Source organism: Osmerus mordax, chromosome 3 (genome assembly GCF_038355195.1).
Source record: "Osmerus mordax isolate fOsmMor3 chromosome 3, fOsmMor3.pri, whole genome shotgun sequence".
Classification (NCBI taxonomy): Eukaryota; Metazoa; Chordata; class Actinopteri; order Osmeriformes; family Osmeridae; genus Osmerus; species Osmerus mordax.
In genome coordinates, this window is record NC_090052.1 from 7383556 (window position 1) to 7405299 (window position 21744).

The following is a 21744-nucleotide window of genomic DNA, read 5'->3' on the forward strand; positions in this document are numbered from 1 at the left end:
GTTTATAATCACAGATTCAAATAAATCTTCTCTATTTGGAGCTTATTTACATTTACATTTACATTTAGTCATTTAGCAGACGCTCTTATCCAGAGCGACTTACAGTAAGTACAGGGACATTCCCCCGAGGCAAGTAGGGTGAAGTGCCTTGCCCAAGGACACAACGTCAGTTGGCATGACCGGGAATCGAACTGGCAACCTTCGGATTACTAGCCCGACTCCCTCACCGCTCAGCTTATGCATCAAGTCCTGCAGTGTATACAATTTGGCAGTAAGGGCTGATTGGACAAATAGTTGGAGGAATTCATGGTCATCTCTCGTTCTCGATCCACCTTTGGCAGTGGAGGACGTAAGTCTGTTGGAATATGGACAATAGCATACAGAAGCAAGTAGTAAGGACATACTGAACTCTCTTCATGGTCTTCACGCACACCCATGCATGTGTACGAAAACAGCATTACAACATTCAAAATTGGCACATGCAATAAGACAATGACAAAATAAATTTGAGGTTGTACACCTTGTCTGACTGAGTGATGTGAAATGTCATGTGCACTCTCCAAGGCCATAGCCATGGAGTCAACATTGGGGGGGACGAATTACATTTTTTATGATAATTTCGGACAGCGTGCGTGGTTGCCTGTCGTAGCGTAGCACATTTATATGTTATTCATATTTTTATATCAATATATTGGGGGGGCGAATTTCGAGCAGATTTGAATATTGGGGGGGGGGGGGGGGGGTGTCCCCAATATATATTATGATTACGGCCTTGGCACTCTCACCTCTGAAGTCTTCAATGTTCACTCTTGAGCCCCCCCCTCAGTCCGGTAAGCTAACTATGGGGCTGTGGGGCGATGCTGGAGCAGTCCGTCACCAGAAGTCCCACAGGGGCACTACCCGAAACGGTCACGGCAACGCTGGTAGTGCCCAAGGGGCTGGATGGACTGGGGGCACTTTGAGGAGTTGTGTGTGTGCCCATGTGACCCTGAAGCTGTGTGATTGTCTTGCACTGGACCCCGCATAACTGGCAAAGCAAAACTCCTCCAGCACCTGTTCCACCAAAGCTGCCCCGTGCCCCTCCACTCTCCTTCCACTCCTGCCCATGGTGCTTCTGAGCATGTACACGCAGATAGGTGAGGGTCGTGAAGCCTGATAATAGAGAGAGAAAGCATAACAGAAAGAGCGGGATTGAGTACGATGATGTCTATTAAGACAGAGGGTTTAGATAATGTAGCAGGGTAGGTGTAAAAAATCCTACAGAAGTAAAATCCATTGAAACTAATGTTGATTTGAAGGAAATAGTTGCGCTCACTGCGGTTGCACAGGTGGCAGGCATGGTGCTGAGATTGGTTGTGGACTCTCATGTGATCAGTGATGTAGGCTGCTGATAGCAGCTTGCCACAGATGTGACATGGCACCTTCTCCTCATGGCGGATCAAATGGGCACGAAGACGGTCCCGAGTTGCAAATGCAGATGTGCAGGTCTGTGCAGAACATAAAACACAAAGACGCATAGATGTGTGCAGGAAATCATGTCCGCAACCAAATTCATGAACAACAGATTAACAATGTTATCTCACTGTTGCCATGATGAACTATAGTACTACTGTATCTTATATGTTTACAATGTGTTTGTTGAAAGTGAGACACCAAGTAAAAGGCAGAAGAGCTAAGATGCATTAAAGGTCAAACGTCAGGGAATAATATCAGAACTTCATAAAAACCCATAAGTCTGAAATATTGATGTAAAAAGTGTGGTTCACAATTGAAATATTACAATGTATTATTGCATGTATTGTTCACTGTAAACTGAGATGAAGTCCTCAAATGTACTTTCAGAGACAAAAAGGACATGGACAACGAGTATGACTGTGGAGATTACCGTGCACTTGAAGGGTCTCTCAGTGGAGTGCACCTGTCGAACATGACTGTTGAGATGGTCAGGTCTGAAACACCAACATTTACAAAGTAAAAAAACAAGACAGGCCTAAAAGTGAATTCATACAATATTCTGTGTACATGTGTAAGTATAATGAGAGAGATCATCACTGTAAAAGAACAAAGGTGAACAGTGCACCAAATTTAAATAAATCCTTATCAAGGTAACACTAACTACCCAAACCTACCAATTCAACTTACTACTCACCGTGAAAAAGCCTTGGCACAGTGCAGACACACGTAGGGTTTCTCTACCCCACCCTGGTGCGATCGCACATGGTAGCTCATGCGGTCTTTCCTCTTGAAACGCTGCTGACAAATTGGACAGGAGTAGGGCTTTTCATCAGAGTGAGAAAGTCGGTGACGGTTCAGATGGTACACATCCCGGAAGGCCTTTCCACATGCTTCACAGGCATGGTTTTTCCGTACTTGGGTAGAGTTTGGGTTTGTGTTCAAGTTGGGGTTGGGTGGGTTCTATATGGGAAAGTATGAGGGACATTGAGCGAAAGCCACATAGTTTTCGAGTACTCTATGTTCAAAGGTTGCATGATATTTTTTTGTTCTCACAACGAATTAATCTCGTGAAGAATACGCCCTAAGAAAGAAAAGCAAATCACATCATGCCACAAAAGTTCCAACCCACCTGTTCCATTGACCCCACAACCACCACTGCAGTTTGGATAGCCTGGGCTGCAGCCATGGTAACAGTTGCTGTTGCAATGGACACAGTTTTGCTATCTTGGTTATCAAGGGGGGTGGGTTGAGGGAGGGGCTCAGGTTGGGGTGGCAGAGGAGGAGGGGGAAGAGAGAGATGGAGTAGGGAAAGAGGCACAGTTTGTCTTTCCACACGTCCTCCTCCCCCCTTGCCCCCCTCTTCTCTATCCCTGGTTGCTCTGTCCTTCATCTTGATGCCCGTGTGTACCGACTGGTGGCGTCGAAGGTTGTAACTGTTCTTAAACTGCTTATTACATGTGGCACAGATATGAGTTGAGCGACTGGTCTTTGAAACTGATTTCACTGAAAATAAGGGGAAAGAAAATGAGCTGTGTGTGAAGAAAGGGGTGAATGACAGTAAAAGTCAGTGTAATTTCCATATGTAGCATCAAAACTATCTTCTGGACTTTCTTATACAATTACCGCTTCTCCACCCCCCTCTTTTTTATTCCTGACACACACAAGTGATGGGCACAAGGAGACACAGGGGTAGCATGGAAAGGTATTTTTTGTGAAACTCCCCTTCTTTATAGTGGGATCTCTCAATTTACCTCTAAATAAGGTGTGTGTATGTGTGTGTATGCTTGCTGTTTTCATGATTAACCAGAGGACATGAGTGGTTCCTTCCTGTCTGTAGCAGCTATGGCTTTGATGTGACAACATCCCTCTACCCCTACCCATCTCATGCATGTGTAAGTATGTTCAAGTCATTAAGTATTCAATAAGAACACGTGTCTTGAAACTGGAAGGTGGACCGAAAGTGTGCTCTAAGAGTATATGTGTGGCGGCCTGCGGAAACCCGTCGCATGTCGCGGCCGCTCATTGTTGGCTATAAGCCGTGAAAGATCGAAAATCGTTTTCTGTCCAAATTGAGATTTTTTATGTTTTGTATAGTTAACACGCTAAACTTCATTGTAATGTACAAAAAGTACAGATTACTTTTGAAAAACAGTTAATTTCAACTGTTTTTGGACATGTCAGCTATCAATATTTTCAAGCCATGTCAAATCAAATGCTCAGTTTGCCTGCTCTTTTGAGTACTGCAGCAGCCCCAAACAACTGATCAATGAAGTCAGGCTGTTAAACTTACAAATAGCTTTCTGAGAAATTATTAATGTAGCTTATACTTAAACTGACATTTACATTCACAACGTGATTACGAACATTTCGTGATTTCCTTTCCATGTTCGCCACAGAATTAGAATGGAATCTTTGAATGCAGTTTTCTCCCTTATCACTTTTTGACACAGGTCAACTTTAAAATGATGTAACTTCAGTTGTGATAACGATATCTGAGTGATTTGTGAACTGATTTGTATTCAAGGGAGTTAGTAGTTTCCAAATATGTAATACCCAGAAAGTCACATTTTCACAATGTGAAGGGTTTCCGCAGGCCGCCACACATATACACATTTGTAACTAGGACATTTGAGTCAAACATTCAACCAAATCATGATTACACATGGAAAACAATAAGTGACATTAAGTGAAAAACCTATAAGTGACCCCGAAAGAATCGCCACCGTAATGCAGTGGAGGAGTTTGTGTGTACCTGTGATCCTGGGCAATGTTCCCTCTAAGCTGCGCGCATGCGCGACCGCGCACACCAGTTGAAGGTCCACTAGATTTTTCAGACCGCACACAAAATTAAATCAGTATTTAGTTTTATTATTATTTTAGAAAAACTAGTAATGTTCAGTTGATCGGCCAAATGCGGAGAAGACAACTTAATACGTTTCAATGTCACTCTAGGCTACTCAGCCAATTACAATACAATTACAATAATAATGTTACATTTGAACATTCTATCTAACGTGTATTTCTCGCTCAGCTCAAGCTTTGACTAGCAACGCAGCAATGGCTAAACAAAAATCAGGAACGTTACCTTTAGAGGCCAAAGTTTTACATTTGGGCAGTTTTACATTTAAAGATCCTGTAAAGTAAATTCCATGTTTTGCTTCTAAGTACATTATATAAGTGTGAAATGAGTTCCTGAAAGCATGTGCAAAGCGCTAAAACTTTGTCGCACTGAAATGTGGAGTTAGACCGAAGAACAGTTTCTCTTCCGTTTTCAGATCAGGTTTTAATGGGCGGAGCCAAAAAATGCCCTATCTACGTAATTTCGCCCCATCTACGTCAGATCACTGAATGGCTCCTCCTGCTGTACTGTTATTGTAGCTTACATCAGCTAGCTAGCTAGCTTCAGGATGTCTCCCGCCACCCGCAACTGCATCTTCCCTGGATGCAAGAACTCCAGCTGTGCTGCAACGCCATTTAAGTTCCCTGTTGATAATGAAAGGAAAAATAGGTGGATAGATTTTGTGAAGAGCCACGCTCATGGAAAGCTTCGGATAAACTCCAACAGCCGCCTCTGCGCCACTGACCATTTCACGGCGGACAGTTTCAACATTGACCAGACACAGACAGGGTTCACCACACACGGCTTCTCTTGCAGAGCGGAGCCGTACCGAGCATCGCCCCCCCCGGCCGTTCATCCTCCGGTCGCACCTGGACCATCCACCGCCGCCAGCAGTTCATCACTCAGTTCTGTGTGCTTGTTATAATTATACTAGATAACTTTTCCAGAGGTATCTCTGCTATAATTAGTGCAAACCGCTAACTTGATATTAGGCTACTCGGAGTAGAATGATGTTATTTTGGTGAAATGGTAGCTAATGTGCTAGAAGTAGTTGGAGAGCTCACTGTCTGCTGTCTCCGCTGTAAATGTTTACTCCTGTGTTACAGCTCAGGGGAATATTTCATTTATATGCATCTGTATGTTTTACTCATTGAACAAATACATTCTAATTCTATACTGTTTTGTTCAGCTTGACGTAGCGTCCATTACCTGGGTCGTAGGTAGCTTATTTGAGAGAGGGGGCCAAGCTTCAGTTCCTTCAGGCGATACGCCCCCCCAGTCCCGAACAAAGACTGCTGATTTTCTTACGAATTCAAAGCCTAATTTAACATACTTGTTGGTGTTTTTTTTCATTCAAATTTGGATGGGTAGTTAATAACACATTATTCTGTGCTGTGGTGAACTTGAAACTCGTTTTTAATTCCACTTTACAGGATCTTTAAACATGAATGGCTTGATTAAATCATTCAAATGGACACAAGCGATGGTCCAGGTACGCTGGTGAAGCTTTCTTATATATTTAGCGAAGAAGAAGCTAGCGGGGTTCTCTGCAAACATTGCTCAGAGGCTAAAATAAAAGGCGAGTTTACCACCGGGAAAATTTGGGCCGAGTGGAAACTGGATTACTTAAAAAGTCACTTGACACAAAAAGTTCATTCTGCTATACCTGTTGTAAACACTTTTTAAAAATCACCCAATGGAGTCAGTCATATACTACTTTAATAAATATCTCAACATATAATTACATGAGATATTGCTGTAATTATTATCATGATATTAATGTTGTCCATATCACCCATCCCCTACTTTATGGCTAAGGCCGTTCTATATTGCCTGCTGATCGGTTGCAGCAGAGAACGGGTCACAAATTGCTCACAGTACTAAGGTTTGCGCTCAGACAGATTTCTATTTGCTCAGTGCGGAAAACAATTAGAAGGAACATTGATCCTGGGAGCTGTGTTGTCCTGGGCAACAGCTCCTGGTAGGGCTTCCCAGGGTAAATTGGTCCTGGTAGAGGGAACAGACTAAGAGCGATTCACAAGATCCCATATGAATTGAAGAGTAGGCAGCTGCATTACCTCGCCCAGAAAAGGGAAACCAGGAAACCCTCCTGGAGCCAGACCTGGGAGGGGAGCTCAGCAGCGAGCGTCTGGTGGCTTAGCCTTGACCCATGGTGCTCAGATGGGCACAGCCCAAAAGAGCAACATGGAGCTGCCACCCTGTGGGCCAACCATCCGCAGGGACAGGCATTGGGGTCGGGTGCTTTGGAACTGGTGGTGAGTTGGATCAGATAGGAGGGGAAACTGCCAGACAGACCTGGTAAACCCAAACATGTAGTAAGGGTGGCCTGGGAATGTCTGACAGATGCCCCTGTTTGTAAGGTCTTCCTCCAGAAGAATTTGTCATGCATCACAGGGGAGGTAGGGGACATGGAATCCGAGTGGGCCATGTTCAAGGCCTCCATTGTAAAGGTGGCTGGCAGGAGCTGTGGCTAAAAGGTAATCGGTGTCTGTCCTGGCGGCAACCTAAGAACCTGCTCGTGGACACCGGCAATGAAGGAAGCTGTCATGCTGAAGAAGGAGGCTTTCGGGCTTGGTTGACCCAGGGCTCTCCCGAAACGATATGGAAATAGTGAGCCGAAAACAGGCACAGGGACAATATTTTTTTACGTCACAGCAAATCCAAGACTATTTTACTGATGAAATTCTGGCTAGCTAACTAAGATAAAGACAATATTTAAAGTGGATCGGTTATTTCAGTAGGTATAGCTGTAAGGTTAGTGTCATGCCCTCTACCTCTGCCACCTAGCGGCAGTTTTTGTTTGTTTCTGTGTCTCCCTGCGGTGGGTGTGGTCCATGGTCTTCGGTTCCCAATTACCCATACACACTGCCTCAGTCTCCACAGCTGTCTCCCATCAACTCATCAGCCCTGCAGTATATCAACCCTGGTTTTCACATAATTTATCGCTGTATTATAGCGATTATATTATATTTTGTTTACCTTGGTAGTCATGCTCGTGGTTACCTACTAAATATAGTCAGTTAGAAGTGTTTTTGTCATATCATAATTTGTTTTGCTAACTGTTTTTTACCTGTTCCTCCAGGATCACCAGCCAACCTTGCCACCCTGCCAAACCCCTGCACAGCCTACCCTGCCTGTCCCGTCTGTTTTGTCACTGCCATTCCACTCTGCAATAACCCAGGCATTAAACCCTTTCTGGACCATACCTCATCGTTTTGTTAGTCTGTGTTGTGCACTTGGGTCCACCAACACCACCCCCGTAACAGTTAGTAGCTACAATTAGTTCACAGTGCTGCTTTCAAAGGGTTTCCTTTATGGATGAAATGCTAGCTAGCTAACAGCACAACAATATAAAGTGGATACTTTCAGTATAGATTAATGAATTTTGTTACATAAATCAATGTGTTTACTGATGTCAAAACTATCCGCATATTGCAAATGTGCACATAATTCTCAACACCAAATCAACGACAACAATAGTCAACAGTGCACAGGGGCGGTTTTAGGCACGGTTTTAGGTCTCCCAAATGGAATGGACAATTCATAATATTATAAATATAGGCCTAAAGTTCCTGCACATTTATGTTTTTTTTAATTGTGTGAAATGGCGAATTGAAAAAAAAATGGGTATAGGCTCGGTTTTAACTCAACGAACACGAGATAACATTTACCATAATAGTGTGCTTTGCAACAAAACTGTTACAAGTTCAGTTATTATTTATTTTCATTATTTAGGTTAGGCCCTGTAATTAGCCAACGGAATTTTCAAATCTGTAGGTAGTTTCAAAGACGAACATTTGCTATTTGCTACAACTATATTTCGTGACAAAGTATAGTTTAACGTCATAACTAAGTGTTCCTCCCTAAAAGTTATATTAATATAGCATGTAATAACAGACATTTGGCGTGTAAGGGCATGTTTATGTAACCGTCCTATTATGTTTGGTGTCAATTTGACCCCAGGCTGTTTTAGCTGTATAGAAGGGGGGTGCGCGAAGGGCGTCTCGCCCTGGGTGTAATTCAATGTAGAACCGCCACTGACAGTGCACATCACGGACATGGGTGCAATTCCTACTACTTTAACCTCCTTTGCCAGTTTCTAAAGGCATGGATATAGTGACAAAAACAATGTTCGTACAAAGTTTGTCTCCTCGGTCAGTTGTCGTGTCATATCCAAGACAATTTAACAGCATTGCATAGCACAAAGAAAAAAATACAAACATGGATATAAACATTGCAAACACCTCTTAGGCTACATAATCATGTGCATGAATGTATCAGAGCATTGGCAATTTGTTTAAAATAATGAAAAATTGCACGATGACAGATAATTTAAATTGTGATCTGAGAAATATAGGTACCATAGCCACTGAGAAGAACTGTCATTGCTAGCTGCATCACGAGCACTATCTATAATTCCAAAAATCTGTGTGTCACCAACATCATTGCGGGCACTGTGCCCTATCCATAATTCAAGTAATCTGTGTTTGTGTGTTTCACTGGCATCTTAATCACCGACTGCATCACGGGCACTGTGCCCTCACTAGTAATTATTAATTACATGTATTACAAGTATTACTCATTGATCTTCAAATCACAAACCAAGCAGTATTTTCTGAAATACAAAGTCGAAATAATAATAAAAATAAATGCAAATGAATAAAAGTACAACCAACTCAAGTACATAAATCAAAATAACAATTATTAATAGTCTGGGGAAGTATCAGACATAAATACTGATGAATTAGATAAAGCACTATGCTTCAGTTGCTGTGTATCAGCAATACTAATGGGGGACCTGGATATGGTATATGATAGCTCTAAGTACCACCTTTCATTAGAGGCAACAATTATGAAAAGTAATACCTTTTTATCCTAATATGGATAAAGTATTTGACCATGGTTACCAAAGGTTAGGGGGTCCTATACCTGTTAGTTGGGTCCTTTAGGAGTCTCCAAAGGGCACTTTTAGAAAACGCCTGGATGTACCCTCATAAAAACATGTAAAATATTCATATTTTTGTGGTATTATAATCTACTTTGGACTTCAGCTAATACCTCCCACCTATAGTCATCAGCAGGCATCTGTACGCAAAATCAAATTCAGGTGGAAATAAAAACGTTCTATTTCATTGTGTTCAAGCTTCTATTACTCAAAACCAGTAGTACTTACAGAGTTTCTGAAAGGGGAAATAACTTCAGAGTGTCACCTTTCAAAAGAGACCATGCATGTGTAACGGGTGTGAATCCCTGAAACTCACTTCTCAAGTATATAACAGGCCACCCGCGTCAACGAAGAGCTAGCTTTTCGTTGGCATAGCTGGTAGTGGTCGAGCTTGGCAAGTCAGAGGTGGCGTGTTCGAGCCCAGCGAGTGGCGAACATCGGGCCATAGACCTTGTGACGGAGCTTGGCCACGTCTGTTACATACCTGTCACACATGTACTCTGAATTGTTCAAGAACAGCTTTCAATTTACTTTGGGTATGCCTTATTAGGCATTTTAGGCTAATTTAACAGGATTGTTCAGAGGCTAAAGCTGAAAGTCTGCACTTAAATTGCATCTCAGTTCTTTCATTTAAATCCATTGTGGTGCTGTGCAGAGGAGCTGGAAAGTATTTCTGGGGAGAGGGACGTCTGGAATACCCTGCTTAGTCTGCTGCCACCATGAACCAACCCCGGATAAGCGGAAGATGATGGATAGAAACTATAATTGAGCTAAGAGTGTGATCAAAATAAAACTGCAAAATGCTGGTTTTGTCAAACTAAGGTTTTACTTCCCATCCAACAGCAATTGTCATAATCTGCCTTATTCAGATAACTCACCAGGTAAAGGCTCCTCACTCAGCGCAGCTGTGTCAACGGTAGATGGGGGATGGGCTATGTGCTCTGAAGGGGGGCTCTGGGCCACGCCAGACATATCTGGCAGAAGCTCTGATTGAAGTGGTGGATCAGACTGGGTTTGTGATGGGGCAGTCTGCTGAAATAAGGAAAATATGTCATACCCCTATGGGAGAACAGCATTTGTTGTGTAGTCCAGTTTTTACTTTAGAAAATAGGTTTGCGAGAGCGAGAGCGAGAAGTCCCACAGTTGGTAGATAGATCAGTCACTCACCTGAAACAGAAAATTACTCCAAGTAGTATCCATTTTGGGCAAACGACAACAAATACTTTTTATGAAAAGGTTACTGTATTAAAAAGGTGAGTTGTAGGCTAAGGGCTACGTAGTCCGCTTATTATAAACTGATAGTCTCTATTTAAAATCTAAGTCGGATAAGTGTCTGTGTGGAAGTTATTGTCATGTTGCTCAACAAGGAATTAAGAGCATACTTGTATACAGATAGTTTTGAGGCAATGTAAAATATGGCAGTTATGCCCACTTGTCTTTATAAGCATGAATGTTAAAAATTAAGCGTTAAACTCATGTTAATAATTTTGTTTAGTAGCACAGTAGTAGTAGTTATTGAATAACTCTCAAGATTCGACATATATGCTGACACTATCGAGAACTAAACGGCATAATGGTTGATGTCATGCTTTTAATGATGGATATAAATGAAATACATTTAGATTGCTTATTACAGCAAAATATTCAAAGTAAAGGATATGCTGAAATATTCATGCAAATTCAGAGAGGTGTAAATAGGTTAATAATTATAATCAGCTTTTTGATAATGCGTGGGGGAAGGAGACATTTATTGCGATAGCTCCGAAAGGCCAAAACGATTAATTCCAAAGCCTCGGTGTTGCATAAAAACCGTGTCCCTAGCTACTGTTCCTGATCGGCCGCAGACCATGGCTCCGCCTAGGCTTTTCAATCGAGACATCTCGTTTTTTCAATTTCTCTCTCCATCCCACCCACCCTCACTGTCTTTCTTTTTTTTTTAATCTATTCTCCCCCTCTATCTATCCCCATGCGCTGTTCCCCAAGTTTAAAGGGAAAGTGTTTTGTGTATGCACCCTCCTCTCGAGCCCCTTCTCCTCTGTGCGATGTTTTCAATTGTCCCGTCCTTTCACCCCCGCCGTTTCAATTTCTTTGCCGACAGATAATAATATTCCAAATACATTCCAGACAGCAAACAATCCTTTGTATGAAACATTAAGAGGCTATTAATGTTGAGGATGCACAAGTAAACATCTGATTGAACATCAGTGAAAACCTAGGGCGGACAAGTGGCAATATCCCACGCATCTTAAAGGTAAAGGCACGCGCAGATGCAGCTTGCAAGCACGACGACACTGCCATCAACTGTGGGGTAATGTTAAATTCAATTATGACCTTTTCCTACCAAAATTATAATAGGGGCCAGAGGTCCATCACATTTACATGATGGAACTGAACTTAATGATGGAAAACTAGAAAGGTACATTTCCTGAAGAAAATGTGTGTGTTTGCTGAAAGCAGTTGAAACGATTGTTTTGATGGCTTGAATAGTGAAGGTTTTACAAAATGTTTAATAGAGGTATGTGCTTTAAAAACAAAAGTACTAAAACTAGCAGTACTAAGTACCACTTAGTACTGCTAGTTCCACTTAGTACTGCTAGTTTATGTACCCTTAGTATAGTTAGTCCACATATTTAAATTTTAGGTATATGTTTATTGTATGCACCTTCCTGCCAAAGCAAATTCCTTGTCTGTGCAAACTTTCATGGCGAATAAATCCCTTTCTGATTCTGAAAATGGTGAGAAAAAGTGTTAAAAGTATATCTGTCATTGTTATGCATTGCAATATTTTTTCAGAGTTGAAAAAGGAGAAAAAAGAGTGATGAAAAGGGTATCTTATTTAATTTCATAAATGTTAAAGCGTTATGTTAGAGCCATTTTATTTCATTCTAACCCTTTTACATTTTTATTACATTTTATTTATTAATATTAGTTAGACTTGTACACTTATTTAAGATTATGATATGTTTAATGTGTGCACCTTCCTGCCACAGTAAATTCCTTGTCTGTGTGCTGTTTCTTGGCGAAAAGTATTAATAATTGAAAGACGTAGAAACGTAGTTTGAACAGTAGAACAGTGAAGAGCGTTGGCCAATCGGATTGATTCCTTGTTTCTTGTAACGTAGCAACTGTTGGTCATTGTCAATATTTCTAACCTAGAATCTAGGTTTCAGTATCAAGATGGAGAAACTAATCATGTGTGCCTGCACACCCAGTCCTGTTCAGACACTGAATTTAAAGATGACATAAATATAATAATCCATGGTGCAGGTTTGCCGATGTTGTCGTTGTCCCTGGTGAGTTTTTTAAATACTTTTAAATTCAATCTCGTCACATTACGTGACTTTGTTGTGCAACTGCAAAAGCTACTGTAGACTCACGGTGTTCCGTACAAACTCGGACGTATAGCGACTTCAAATGAGGCTGCAACTGTCAAAAATAAGGCTACAGCTAATCTGATAGCATCGTAGTTGCCGGAAAACGCTTGGCAACTTTCTGAGCTATGATTGACATGATGTTGAACCAATGATACACGTTACAATATAAAAAAACGGCGACATCCGGCGTTGTTCGGAACATCATGAGTAGCTCACGGTGTTCCGTTTTCCGATATTATTTAACTCATGGTGTAACGTTTGCTTCTTTGCACCAGGGGTCCAACAGATGGAAACATGTTTAACTGACAACCACAACGATAACACATTTAAAGACACTTGTTAGACACATAAGAAACTTAAATGTGTTTATACTCATAATATAATATACATAATATGCACATGTATAATATGGATACTATTATATGGATGATAATAATATGTATAATAACCTAATATACATTATTAGTATATACTATCCATATAAATTACCCTAAGTATGTATATTACGGACTATTCTAATTGCCCATTATTTTAATAACCAAATAAGTCACTTAGATTTGCTTTTGCTTGTGAAAGGCAACACATTACACTTTCTTTCATCGCAAGAAAGTTGGAATAGGAGCTTGTATTTGTGTGGTTGTAGGCAGTTATTCGCTAGCACACAGGTTTTTCAGGGATACTTTATGGGAACACAGTGGAAGCTCCTCTGATTCTAGAGGTTACCCCTTGCCTTGAATATGCGTGTCAAAATGAAAGCTGGTGGAAAGTTGGCATCCGTCACAGGGTTCTCACAGGGACAAGTTATTCCTTAGGCTAGGCTACTTCTCAGTGTTTGAAATACAAGGTGTTGTGAAATGGACAAATTGTATGTGGACAAAGCCAACTTCAATCCATAATTGCATTCACTCTTTATTTCCATAGCTATTGTCGTCTCAAACTAGCATAATTACATATTCTACACATACATATAGAATTGTAAATCAATTGGAGCCCTGCCATCAACAGAGAACTGTGAGATGTTGTGTTTAGAAATATATCAGGATCATTAGCTTCCCTGCATAAGAACAGGTACTGACAGGAGGCGCGACGAGAACGCTGATCCATATGCCTCCCAAAAAAACTATTAACATGAAAGTTGATTTTAAAAGATTAAACTGATTAAAGATTAAACTGTTGAAATGCGGAACATATTTAACAAAAACATTAAAAAAACAGTTTCATACCATTTAAAAACCTTAACAATCAAACAATTGCCTAAAAAAACGTAAACAACCAAATATGGTTTTTGCATAGGTCCGAAAACGCCCCGCAATCGCTTCCCGTTTTAAAGAAGTATCTGAAGCAGACATAAGACGAATTTATGTTGTTTATATGTTGCCTTGGAGATGTAGTGACGTCACCAGTGCAAGTGCAGCTGATTGCTCTGACAACATGGCGTCTGCTCCAGATTCGACCTGTTTGATTTGTGATCTTCCCACGTATTGTTGTAGTATATAAGAAACCAAATGTTTACTCCTCGACAGGTCTGCAAATGCTTTGTCGCCTCGATTTGTTAAAACGATTTCGGTTTACAAAGGCGTTTGTAAAGTTTACAAAGGCATTATTGAAAAAGTAAAGGCCGTGGATGTAGGCCAGACATTATTAGAATAATCTGGTGTGTATTTGAGATTTTTTTAAACAAGTTTGAAACAGATATTGAGATTAGCAAGGATTTCATGCTATTTTCAGAGATTAGCGATTTTCTATCACTCTTTTAAAAACATAATTGAAAAAAGGGTGTGGAAGTAGGCCAGACATTATTAGAATAATCTGGTGTATATTTGAGATTTTTAGACACAAGTCTGGAAAAGTTATTACGATTAGTGAAGATTTCATGCTATTTTCAGAGATTAGCGATTTTCTATCATTCTTTTAAAAACATTATTGAAAAAGTAAAGGGTGTGGAAGTAGGCCAGACATTATTTGAGATTTTTTGAAACAAGTTTGAAAAAGATATTGAGATTAGCAAGGATTTCCTGCTATTTTCAGAGATTAGCGATTTTCTATCATTCTTTTAAAAACATAATTTAAAAAGTAAAGGGTGTGGAAGTAGGCCAGACATTATTAGAATAATCTGGTGTGTATTTGAGATTATTAGACACAAATCTGGAACAATTATTGAGATTAGTGAAGATTTCATGCTATTTTCAGAGATTAGCGATTTTCTATCATTGTTTTAAAAACATCATTGAAAAAGTAAAGGATGTGGAAGTAGGCCAGACATTATTAGAATAATATGGTGTATATTTGAGATTTTTTTAAACAAGTTTGAAAAATATATTGAGATTAGCGAGGATTTCATGCTATTTTCATAGATTAGCGATTAATTGGAATTTTATTCAAAACGTTATTGGAAAAGTAAAGGGTGTGGAAGTAGGCCAGACATTATTAAAATACTCTGGTGTATTTTTGAGATTTTTTGACACAGATTTGAAAAGGATATTGATATTAGCAACGATTTCATGCTATTTTTTTGAGATTAGCGATTTTCTATCATTCTTTTAAAAACATTATTGAAAAAGTAAAGGCTGTGGATGTAGGCCAGACATTATTAGAATAATCTGGTGTGTATTTGAGATTTTTTGAAACAAGTTTGAAAAAGATATTGAGATTAGCGAGGATTTCATGCTATTTTCAGAGATTAGCGATTTTCTATCATTCTTTTAAAAACATAATTTAAAAAGTAAAGGGTGTGGAAGTAGGCCAGACATTATTAGAATAATCTGGTGTATATTTGAGATTTTTAGACACAAGTCTGGAAAAGTTATTCAGATTAGTGAAGATTTCATGCTATTTTCAGAGATTAGCGATTTTCTATCATTCTTTTAAAAACATAATTGAAAAATGACAGGGTGTGGAAGTAGGCCAGACATTAATAGAATAATCTGGTGTGTATTTGAGATTTTTTGAAACAAGTTTGAAAAAGATATTGATATTAGCAAGGATTTCATGCTATTTTCAGAGATTAGCAATTTTCTATCATTTAAAAAAAAAGTTTTATTGAAAAAGTAAAGGGTGTGGAAGTAGGCCAGACATTATTAGAATAATCTGGTGTATATTTGAGATTTGTTGACACAAGTTTGAAAAATATATTGAGATTAGCGAGGATTTCATGCTATTTTCATAGATTAATGATTAATTTGAATTTTATTCAAAACTTTATTGAAAAAATAAAGGGTGTGGAAGTAGGCCAGACATTATTAGAATAATCTGGTGACAGTTTGGTTTTTATATCCATAAAAATATGATAAAAGTAATCATTTTTCAAAATTGTATGTGTAATTTTCACCCGGTCCCTAACTCGACGCTGCAAAGTAGCGTTTTCCGAATGTGAGACGAATGTCGAATATGAAACTAACTTCACCTCGCTACTTCTTGCAATGTAATATTTACATTTATGCATTTAGCAGACGGTTTTATCCATTTAAAGTTGGTGGATGTAAGTTTTGTATATTGTTACGGTTTAGAGATGTTTGAGTTTTAGCTCGTAATCGCCTATGTTTCCCCCCTGCATAAAGTTAATCTATAACTTTTTTTATTGGTTGTGCAGGTTGCTATGTCGCATATCACAAAGCACTGTTTCTAGTATTGTGAGAAATGAATGCCAATTGCCACGTTTTGATAGCAACTAATTCTCATTGGTTTGAATTGTTTATTCTGTTGGGGATGCAATGAGCATTTAAGTTAACGTTAGCTAGCATATTAGGTATCTAACAATTGGTCTTTATCATTGTTTAAACTAACAGTAACCTTCATTTATTCTTAAACTTTTCCAGATACAACTTGTGACTGCTGTAGTGAAGGTAAGCATAAGGTATTGATGAATGTGATGTGGCTTACTGTACACTTGCATATGAATAAAGCAAGCAAGATTGATAGGTGTAGGGGGAAAAGTGTTCCAGCTGTTATGTGGTTGGTGAATTAATGCATTTCAGGAAATTAACTTATGGGAACATTCAATGGTTGGGCTCAGTGGAGTATTTTGTAAAGTACAAGTTGGGTATTTTGTCATTCATCCATTCCTGCTCCATGCTGTTGATTTATTTAATTTACCTACAGGAACATCTTATAGGCTATGTTTTATAATTTCAAATGTGAATCAGTGGCTTGGCAGTATTTCAACAGTAAGGTTTGCTTTTATGTGAGCAACTGTCATGATTATTTTGGTGAAACTTTAGGTTAATGTTGAAGCCACTTTAAAGATACATTTTTCTCAATTGGTCTTAATTTTGTATTTATAGTCAATAGTCTGTTTCTGTATGTTTACATTTTACAGACTTCAATTAGAATTTACAGTTTAAATAGAATAAAGGATAAATATTGGATGTCTAAAGTAAATAGAGATTGGTGTTTTGAGAATCCTAACCATCTCAATAGTCTGTATACTAGAACTGTTGAGGATAAAGGTATGATAATGTAAGATTATGAAATAGTTAAGCAGTCGTGTGGTATGTGACATTTCATAGTTTCTGATGCTTTTCTGTGTTTATTTAGATGCCGCTTTCCAACAAGCGATCCAGGGCAGCAAAGAAGAGGTGTGCTGCTCCCCAGAGGACCACGCGTCCACTGGCGAGGTTAAACTTCCTGATGAAAAAAAAGCTAAACCATCGGGGTTGGGCCACCTCCCTATCCCAAGGCCAAACAAACTTTACCAAATCCTACCAACAAACAAACTGTTACAAACTCTGAAAAACAACCAACTATACCAAACTCTACCAACAAACAAACTGTTACAAACTCTGAAAACCAACCAACTATACCAAACTCTACCAACAAACAAACTGTTACAAATTCTGAAAAACAAACTATTACAAACTCTAACAACCAAAAACTTTGTGCAACCTGTTTCTGCAATGAGATGTCAGACTCTGTATCCGTACACCTTTGTCAAACAGACAAACTAACTCCAACTAACTCAATGCCAACTACTGTGGGAAACTCTGTGAACAAGCACCCTGTTACTGATGATGGTTTCTCCTTGACTAAACCTGTTACTTTTCCAGAGAGATCAGTGCTGATGAGATCGTTTCATCAAGGTCATCCACAGTTTGGAGATGAACAGAACAAGCAGTATGGTGCCATCAGTCTGACTGCAGTTTTGAAGAGCAAGACTAAGAGTGTGTTGACTTGGAATACTCGAGATTTAGATGATGTTTTGGTGAAAGGGACTTGCCTGTATAGATCAATGAGAGCTCAGGGTAAAGTAAGAGACTATGTCAGAGGAAGAGGTTACATTGCTGTGTCTGAGCTGCCAACAAGACAGATTGTGGAACTCTGATTTCAGAATAAACTTTGCTGAGTCGTTTACTGGATTTGTTCATGTTGAGGATTATGACCATGCTGTACGTGATGTTGCCATGCCATTTGATGTAGCGTTACAACGAACAGTGTTGAGTCATGATGCATGTCTCTTAACCATTTGTGCTAATACATGTGCTATTGTAAAACAGGGAACATGGTTTGCGAACATGGAGGACGCTGTCCTCAAAAACAATGACAGACACACCCATTCAAACAAGTCAAGGAACAGATTATGTCATTATTAGGGATGTAAGAGTTCAGGAACAACCTTTTAAAGCTCTAACGCGACAGGATCAGGATGTTTTGTGTGCACGTTTAAAGCTTTCTAATGAAAACGTTCAGAGTAGCGTAGCAACGAACGTTGATGTCATGGGTTGTCCTTGTAAAATTAAGAGTATAAAGCCAGATGGAAACTGTTTTCTATCGTAGCCTATCTTTTAGCATATGTAAACATGAAGAGAAGCATCTGAAAATTAGACGGTCTGTTGTGCAACACCTTGAAAAGAACAGTTCCGAGTTTGAATTATATTTGAGAGATGAGTACACATCTGTAAAGGACTACGTGACCAAGTCAAGAATTTATTACTGTGGTTCATGGGCAACAGAGATTGACATTTTTGCTGCAGCTGACTTTTTAGACACAACTATAATGACTTTTAATGATGGAAGATGGAATGCGCACCGGCCCACAACTACAAATCCACAGTCATGCACAGAAAATTGTATCTTCTTAAACCACACAGGTAACCATTATGAAGTTGTACAGGTAACCATTATGAAGTTGTACAATGTGTTAAACAGAGAGATGCACGAAATGTTTGTGCAGGAATGTGTCAGCCTGGAGAGATTGATCTTTTGAAGACACGTTTAAGGAAAAGGAAATTAAATGGAGAAAACGCGAAAGCTAAGAAAAAACGCGAACAGTACTGGAATAACTCTGATTACAGAGAGCAAAAACTAAAAATTCTTAAAGATAAATATCACAAAGAGTCACAAAAATATAAGTTGGATAATAATTTGACCAAATATAGGACAAATTGTGAATTTCAGAAACTAAGACGTGAATACTGGAAGAGTAAATATAGGAAGAATCTTGACTTTAAAGAAAGTGTGCGAACATACTCTAAAAGTAAATACAGGAAGAATCTTGACTTTAAAGAAAGTGTGCAAACATACTCTAAAAGTAAATATAGTAAGAATCTTAGCTTTCAAGCAACTGTGCGAGCATTTTCTAAAACCAAATACCAGACAAACAGAAAATTTCAGTCTTTTGTCCGTGATTATGGTCGTAATAAATACAGAAGAAATGCCATATTTCAAAATAAAATCAAACAGCATAACACGAAGAAGTACCAAGAAAATGAAAATATCCGTGTAAATAAAACTCAAAGAAGCTGTGAGGACTATGCAAGGTGGCAAAAGAGACGAGAAAACTTTGATTTTGCTATTAGTCATTTCCGCCAAGAAGTCAGCAGAGGTCCAGAGTATGTATGCTGTGTGTGTCACCGTTTACTTTTCCGAAAACAGGTTGTTGAGTGTAAAAGACTTTGCTATGAAAACAAAGGAGTGAAAACTGCTGCATTGGCTGACAGGTGTATAACACTTACATATTTCCACGTGTGTGATGTTGAATGTGAGCATGGAAACCATTTGTCTGACAATCCATCAAGTAAGTTATGGATTTGCTATACATGCCATCGAAAAATACTTTGTGGTAAACTTCCAGACCAGTGTTGCCAACAACATGCATTTGGAGGAAATTCCAGCGGAACTTAAGTGTCTCAAATCTTTAGAGCATCATTTGATCGCACGTCATATTCCTTTTATGAAATTGTTGTGTTTGCCCCGTGGTCGCCAGAGAGCTTGTCATGGCCCATGTGTCTCTGTTCCTATCAATAACGCAGATGTAACAAACATACTTCCGAGACATGAATGTGACGACAAAATGATAAGAGTAAAACTGAAGAGAAAATTGACCTACAAAGGGCATTATGAGTATGTATGTCCATACTGACCGTGTCAGAAATGCTCTGAAATATTTAATGACACACAACAAATGGTATGATGGTGTGAAGTTCAATGAAGAATGGGTTAATACTTTGAATGAAACTGATGATGCTGAGAAAGAGGCATATAACAAAGATGAAACAGTAGACGAGCGAAATGAAGAGAATACTCCTGAAGAGCAACCAGAGGAAGATTTGACATATATTGAAGGACAGAATGGACTTTTGTCAGATACATCATTACAACCGGTTGATCTGGGTTCAGAGATAATTGATCAGCATTTCCAGGACATCCTAAATGTGGCACCAGGTGAAGGCAACAGTCCTGTTAGGTTGCTAACAGATCAAACCAATGAAGCAAAATGTTTCCCTGTCCTCTATCCTACTGGTGGGCCTACTTTGCATGCTGAAAGAGAGGAAAAAGTCTTTGTCACGTTACCTGAATACACGCATACTCAATACCGATGTTCGTTTCGCACAGAACACAGACTTCATTTTTTATGCACAGTACATATCAGAAGTTAGTTTTGTCTAGTGTTTCAGTCGCATTACGCAAAGGTGAAGGTTTGTCTATGAAAAAAGTGACACAAGACATGCTAACAAACTCAGACTCGCTACGTCAAATATTACATAAGAATGAAGGATACAAGTTCTTAAGAGGAATTCGTGGCACGCCTCCATACTGGATGTCAGTACAGAAATACCTTTTTGCCATGATAAGACAACTTTCCATACCCACCTTTTTTGCATCTTTTAGCTCTGCTGATTTGAGATGGCCTGAAATGCTGAACTCTATCCTGAGAATAGAAGGAAAACAATTAAATGTTGATGAGCTTGACTGGTCGGAAAAATGTGGTCTTATACAACGCAATCCTGTCACAGCAGCAAGAATGTTTGATCACAGATGGCATTGTTTTCTGCGTGATGTAATCATGTCTCCAGCTGAACCCAAAATAAAAGACTACTTTTACTGTGTTGAATTTCAACAACGTGGTTCACCTCATGTCCACTGTCTTTTTTGGGTTGAGAATGCTCCTAAGATTGACAAAGAAAGTGATGCTGAAGTAGCACATTTCACATTACATACATCACTTGTGAGACTCCACCTGAGACTGACACAGAGCTTTATGAGACTGTGAATTGTGTGCAGAAACACAGCACGAGACATTCCAAGACTTCCAAACACAGTGTGCAGATTTAATTTCCCACGACCACCATCCAACCATACTTTTGTCACAAGAGGAGGTAACTCAGAGGACTTGAATGTCAAAGATTAAAATACAAGTGCAACTGGAATTATGAAGAAAGTCAAAACTGCGTTGACAAAGCCTGATATGAATTTCAGTTCAACAGATGTATTTTTTGAGTCTATTGGAATTGATCAAGGTTTGTTTGAAAGAGCATATGTTCCAAAAAGAAAAGCATTGTGCTAAAGCGAAGTCCAAAAGACATTTGGGTAAATACGTACAACAAAGACTTATTGCGTGCATGGCAAGGCAATATGGATATCCAGTATGTCACAGATGCTTTTTCAGTAGTGGTATATATACTGACGTATATCACAAAAGCAGAACAAGAAATGGGATTGCTGTTACAACGTGCACAAAATGAGGGAATGCATGGGAATCTTGATGCGAAAGCAACATTCAAACAGCTGGGAAGCGTATATCTGCACAACAGAGAAGTCTCAGCCCAAGAGGCAGTGTATCGATTAACACATATGCACTTGAAAGAATGCTCTCGTCAAGTACAGTATATACCCAT

General features: G+C 39.3%; 1 protein-coding gene and 1 long non-coding RNA gene across 3 annotated transcripts; one reads left to right on the forward strand and one right to left on the reverse strand.

The window, feature by feature from the left end:
* Positions 1-228: 228 nt before the first annotated feature.
* LOC136937055 (myc-associated zinc finger protein) lies at positions 229-11166 on the reverse strand. Of its 2 annotated transcripts, none has more exons than XM_067230809.1 (8): positions 10428-11166; positions 10139-10289; positions 2585-2958; positions 2150-2415; positions 1886-1949; positions 1316-1487; positions 786-1152; positions 229-355 (listed from the first exon to the last, which is right to left on the reverse strand). In XM_067230809.1, the coding sequence occupies exons 1-7, from the start codon at positions 10458-10460 to the stop codon at positions 836-838; spliced, it is 1377 nt and encodes a 458-aa protein (XP_067086910.1). In that variant the 5' UTR covers positions 10461-11166; the 3' UTR covers positions 229-355; positions 786-835. The 2 variants fall into 2 exon arrangements, with proteins under 2 accessions (XP_067086910.1, XP_067086902.1); XM_067230801.1 differs by having other exon boundaries at positions 10139-10292.
* LOC136937092 (uncharacterized) lies at positions 10199-17978 on the forward strand. Its single transcript, XR_010875219.1, has 3 exons — positions 10199-10513; positions 16450-16476; positions 17168-17978. It is a non-coding gene; the product is annotated as an uncharacterized lncRNA (long non-coding RNA).
* The last annotated feature ends 3766 nt before the right edge of the window (positions 17979-21744 follow it).